This window comes from Daktulosphaira vitifoliae, unplaced genomic scaffold, assembly GCF_025091365.1.
Source record: "Daktulosphaira vitifoliae isolate Bord-2020 unplaced genomic scaffold, ASM2509136v1 Scaffold_2, whole genome shotgun sequence".
In the NCBI taxonomy this organism is placed as follows: Eukaryota; Metazoa; Arthropoda; class Insecta; order Hemiptera; family Phylloxeridae; genus Daktulosphaira; species Daktulosphaira vitifoliae.
This window is the reverse complement of record NW_026099573.1, coordinates 33,412,770-33,418,852: the sequence shown is the minus strand read 5'-3', so window position 1 is coordinate 33,418,852 and position 6,083 is coordinate 33,412,770. Positions and strand designations below refer to the sequence as shown.

Genomic DNA, 6,083 nt, shown 5'->3' with positions numbered 1-6,083 from the left:
GTAATTTTATTTATTTAGACATAGTTTGTAATATATAAGAATTTTAAATATTATTGTGCCCTTCATTTCTGGACAGCCTCAAATGTGCCGAAGAGAGTGAAGGAGCGTAATTTTATTTATACAGGCATAATAGCCTTATACATTATCGTATATTCATAATAAAGCTTATTGTGCCCTACATTTATGAACAGCCTTAAATGTGCCGAACTAAATGGAGAAGCATAATTTGTGATTAGAATTAACTAGTTTTAGTAGTAGTACTTTATGCCTGTGTACCCGCCAGCCTTAAAGGACTATGCCAATTACCTTTCGGTAACGTGTAGGCAGTTGAGGTACAGAGTAGTACTAACCTTATAAAAAGAGTATTTTTGAAGTGCGCTATATCCGTCGACAAGCCAGTTCTAGAGCTAGTAGTCCGGGTAGAGTTCATCATAAAATATATAGTCCGTAAGATAGGAAACTACATCTTGGAAATATTCTCTGCGTGTGTACCCGCCAGCCATAAAGGACTATGCCAATTACCTTTCGGTAACGTGTAGGCAGTTGACGTAAAGGATAGTAAAAGATGTATTGAAATAATATTTAAAATATATTAGCGAGGTAACTGTGTCCGCGCCAGCCAAGGCTTTACGCTGAGAAACGCTGGGCCACCACAGTCTTGTTAATTATATTTTGAATATAGATAGACATATTCTTATAATTATATTTTGACTAGTTCAGAGTAAATTTTAAGAATATCGATATCGACTATAGGGAATTCATCGCAAATATTATTAATAAAAACATAGTATAATATAATAGGAATTTAAAGAAAATAAATAAAAAAAGGGGTAACAAATTATAATAGACGCAGGTCCCATTATAGAGAATCCTTTTTCTAAGTCTTATATACACAGAGATACTAATTTATCGAAATAAACGCAAACAGTATAGACGACAGTTAACACTGAAAGAAGAAATCACCATAAAACCAACTCAATCAATTACTAAAGGAAATAAAGGTAAGTGCGAATATTTATTTGCATGTCTTACTTATAAAAAAATCACGTAATAAACAAAAATAGGAATAAATGAGGTAGGGATGTTTTATTATTTAATAAATAAATATAGTTAGACCCCGAGATACGATTTCATTAATACCATCTTTACCCCCCTTAACCTTTATCTCTCTTTTTTTTTGTTTATTACAATGGTATTTTAAAATAAATTAAAATTAAACCAAGAATTTTAACACAAAAATGGCATGTTTTTTAACTAGGGCAACCATTTGCACATAGAAGATAATTCGTTGGGACAAATTTTTTTTTGAATTTATAGTACATAACATTAGCTTTATTTTATCATATGTTTGAAGCTCTGAGTATTTCCTGAAATACTTTCAAAACTTATGTTGAAAAAGTTAAATTATTGTGCAGAAGTTGCTATTTTGAATCCCCTCTGTAGGCAGGTATAAAGTGTCAGATTTTCCAAAAAATTATATCAAATGAAAGGGAAATATCTAAGGTTTCAATATAAAAAAGAATTATTTTAAATTGTTAGTTTTTCAAAAAGCTATAGCAGTTTTAAGTATTAAAATATTTCATGTTAAACAGTAATTTTTACATAAAAATTACATTTTTCGTTAATTTCGACAGAAGAAAAGGTGTCGGGACAAATTTTTTTTTTGTATATTTTTTATTAGTAATAAATATGCTTTAAATGTAATCCAAGGAACCAATATTAATAAAAAAATTGACGAAATACTAAGTGGATCTTAAGTTATAAGAGTTATTAGTTAGATCTGAGAAAAACAATGTATAATTTTTATGAATTGTAATGCTTGAACAATTTTTGTGTATAAATTCATGTGTTATGTAGTTTTGATTTGTGTTCGGGTTTTTAAGTCTCAAAAAATTGTTATTAGATACTAATAATAATCAATGCATATGTAGTGTAGAAGTGCACTTTTTTCGCCATTTTTTATAGGATTTCGGAACAACTTAAAAGGTGAAGTGATCAGAAACACGTGAATACCACTTGCAAATTTATAATTGTGTGAACAAGAATATTTAAAAATTTAATTGGAGCAGTCATAATACAGATTCATGTATTTCTTTAAACAATTATGAGGAACAAAAGCCGTTCCTTTAAAACGGCTAATGTTTTTTTCAATGAATTCAGTAATTTTGAAATAGTTTTAAACAAGACTTTGTATCAACTTCTTGTAACTAGTTTCAATTTTTAAAACGAAACATGTGGTATTTAAACAGGTATGATGTATTATTATTGATTTTTATAAAAAAATAAAAGGAAAATAAATTTAAAGAAAATCATGGCATATTGAATTGTATAAATAAAAAATATCTATTTAAAATTTAAAGAAGTTTATCAAAAGTCACACATTTTTTGTTCTTTTTGATATGATAAACTTAATTGCAAATTTGGTAAAAATTTAAGGGATTTAAAATTGCTCACCAATTTGGAAATATTAGCCCTGAAAAAAATANAAATATCTATTTAAAATTTAAAGAAGTTTATCAAAAGTCACACATTTTTTGTTCTTTTTGATATGATAAACTTAATTGCAAATTTGGTAAAAATTTAAGGGATTTAAAATTGCTCACCAATTTGGAAAGATTAGCCCTGAAAAAAATATGTTTCTACAATTAATGCTGATTGAAATTTAAACTCAATTTTATAATTCGTGTAATTTTTTTTTTTTGTTATTTATTTAAGTAGATCATAAAAATAAGTGAAACAGACGTGGTTTTTATAGTTGTCATACTGTATCATATTAAATACAATTGTAATTTTACTAAGTGTCTCAAATCTATATGAAAACGCTTATACTTTTGACACAATTATCATTTTGTTGAATTTTTTTTTTTTGTTGAATAACCATTGGATTCTTTAGCTCATTTAGAGTGTATTTTTTTATTATTTGACAATATTGACTTATCGCTAATAAAAAAAAAAAAATTTATTTAAGTTATAATGAAGCTGTTTTTTAGAGCTTTACTTACAAAAAAAATTGGTGGGTGATGATAATTTTAGGATAAGTACATATCAAGTATAAATTATTTAACACATAGAGTGTGTATGGCCCGCTTTATAGGTACGCCAGTACAGTTTCGTCTACCCATCGACCCATTAATTATTTTTAGCTTAATAAGGTAAACTTGGAATATTTATTTGTGTTTAGTGAATGAGTAAAAGTAAATATTCATTTTACAAAAAGTTTTTATGAAGAAAAACGATTTTATATGTGATATATCTGTAAGAGCAGTCCAAAGGCCCATGTTTGGGTCGAAGCCCCAGATAGGCATAAAAAAATAAAAATAAAATTGATGAATAAATTAATTTAATTTATTTAAACCCAAATCTTCATAGTAAACTTTTATAAAATTATTAGAAAATACAATAAGTTTGTCACAAACAGATGAAAAATTGTCGGTACTTATTGACTCAGGTATATCAATATTTAACACAAAATTTTGTAATAGACATTGTTTTTCGTGTGTTTTAGGTAATGAGGAGATACCCAGTTTGTTAAATTGCAGAAATGGTGAGATATTTCTAACGCATTGCCTTGTGTATAATTCTGATGATACCTGATTAAAGGCATTATTTTTGCTATCCAAAATATCAAGTGAATAATTTCCAGAATTTATTTCGTCAAGGAATTTTGTTATTGAACTACACAAAGATTTTATGTTTGAACTGATGTTGTCATATAAATAATCTCCTATTAGTTCATTTAAAGAAATCAATGTTTTATACATAATATCAAAGATAATAGTTGTCTTATGAACTGTTTCAAAAATTTTACGTACAAAGACTATGTATGTTATTTCAGGATTACCTTTTGAATTTTCCTTTTCACAATACTCAAATAGGTAATTTACATAGTGACAATACTTAAACAGTATTTCTGTATAAATGCATTTGATAACTCTTAATATATGTTCTTTTTTACAATGAAAAGTTTTTTTGTCTGCTGGATGTCTGAGAATACGTTCTACGCTTATAACTTGACCATTAAATATAATATTTATATGATTCAACGATTTCCATCCACTTTCATTAGTAATTTCGTTTAATTGTTCGATTACCTGCTTTTGACTAGTATTTTCATATAAATGAACTGGATATCTGAAACTTTAAAAAATATATATACGCAATGTGATTTATTAAATACACTTCCTATAATTTTTTCGTTAAATAATGTTTTCATAAAAATTAATAGATTAATATTGAATTAATTTTTAAAAAACCGTTTTAAATATCACTTATAGTATATGAAAAATTATTCCTATGAGTATATTTTAGAGGTAACTTTTGAAAATTAAATAGGAACCTATTATTACATTTTTTTTGTATAAAAAGAATTAAATACAATTTTGACTAATATTTTCATACAAATGAACTGAATGTCTTACACTAAAAAAAATGTACATTATGATTTATTAAACCTCTCATTTTTTCGTTAATTAAAATTTTGACTGGTTCATAACCGGTTCGATAGCATTATTTTTTGAGTTATATGTTTAATTATATGTGAGGGGGTTCTCAATTTTGAATTCTTTTTAGGTTAGGGGATTTAGACTCTCGTATAGCGTATAAACATTACCAAGAACTTTTATTTTGTTTGTCAAAAATAAATAAGGGAAATTTGGAAAAAGGAATATTGTAAGTAAAGTGAATAATGTTAATTTATGTTTTGTATATGTTAACTTTTTCATTAATTGAATATTTTATGATATAAATAGATACTTAGTTTTTTAAAATTATTGATAAAATGATATTTTCAGTACAAGTATAATTATACTGTTGGTAGCTTTAAGAAGCCACAATATTAGGGAAACTCAGAAATTCAGATTTTTTCTTCAAATTAGTGCGCCAAATAACACTAATAAGATATAAATGATAGATTTGGATCTATTCTATTCTCAACCATATAAGGGTCTCTTTAAATGCTGAAGATTTTTTTAAATCAATCGGTAATACAAGAAAATACAGAATAAGTTTGGACGCATTTAAATGCTTTAATTGATGAAGTTTTCCATATTACTCTACAATAATGTCNGATGAAGTTTTCCATATTACTCTACAATAATGTTAATAACAGTTTTTTGAACTTTTTCATTAATTAAATATTTGGTTACATAAATGTTATTTCTAAAATTATTGATAAAATTATTTGTCAGTACATAAATTTATTATACAGTTGATAACTTTTAATAACCATAATTATTGGGAAACACGAAAAATATATTTATAAAATATTATTTTTCGTCTAGTAAGTAATAAGATACTTAAAAATAGATATGGTTCTATTTTATGTTATTTATATACGTCAATTTATAAGTTGTTTGTATTACTCTAGAAAATTTTCAATTTGATTTTCTTACCTTGCCTCATTTAAATCTAAAACCTCTTTAAAACCAAGATTTTTGTATAAATTTGTTGAAATTTCATCATAATATATTTTAAGCCATTCACTTAAATATTGACACAATTCAATGTATTTATTTTGTTGTGCATAATAATCTTTTAGATTCTCTTCAAGTAAGAACTTTGGTTTATGATTGTAAACAACTGAATTATTATTCTCTTTAATTTTCTGGTAGGTCTCGAAACCTTTTACTTCGATAAAACTTTTCACTTCCAAAATGACCTCACAAGCATCATTTTTAGTGTTGGGATCGTTTGGATTGACAAAAATCTGTGTATTTTGTTTAGTTTTTAATGATGCATATTCTACAAAAGTATAAATTTCATCTACTATAGGTACTGAGAATGTTTTTTTCCATTTCGCTAATAATTTAAAATCTATGTTGCTAAGATAGTTCATTACATTGTATAACTGTTGAAACATGGTTTTCGAAATTTCCACATCACTTTGAAGGAAATATGTACAACGTAATAAATTATCTCCCTGGTTGAAGTCGTAATATTCTTGACATTGGTTAGCTATAGTGCTAATATGATCAATAAATGTTTTGATGACTTCTGCGTACATGTAATTTAATGTATCAATTACGGCATCGAACTTTTTTGCTAGTATTGTACGACTCCCTTTGCAAATAACGTCTTTAATATTA

General features: G+C 26.0%; 1 protein-coding gene across 1 annotated transcript; it reads right to left on the bottom strand.

The window, feature by feature from the left end:
• Nucleotides 1-3,323: 3,323 nt before the first annotated feature.
• LOC126897436 (uncharacterized) lies at nt 3,324-6,077 on the bottom strand. Its single transcript, XM_050671016.1, has 2 exons — nt 5,391-6,077; nt 3,324-4,137 (listed from the first exon to the last, which is right to left on the bottom strand). The coding sequence occupies exons 1-2, from the start codon at nt 5,999-6,001 to the stop codon at nt 3,336-3,338; spliced, it is 1,413 nt and encodes a 470-aa protein (XP_050526973.1). The 5' UTR covers nt 6,002-6,077; the 3' UTR covers nt 3,324-3,335.
• Nucleotides 6,078-6,083: the final 6 nt, after the last annotated feature.

What these genes read in the sequence shown, in the direction of transcription:
- LOC126897436 (XM_050671016.1), bottom strand. Translation starts at nt 6,001, where the DNA reads ATGTACGCAGAAGTCATCAAAACATTTATTGATCATATTAGCACTATA. An exon ending in TTAGATTTAAATGAGGCAAG is followed by an intron (nt 4,138 to 5,390) that starts GTAAGAAAATCA and finishes TATTTTTTAAAG; the next exon opens with TTTCAGATATCCAGTTCATT.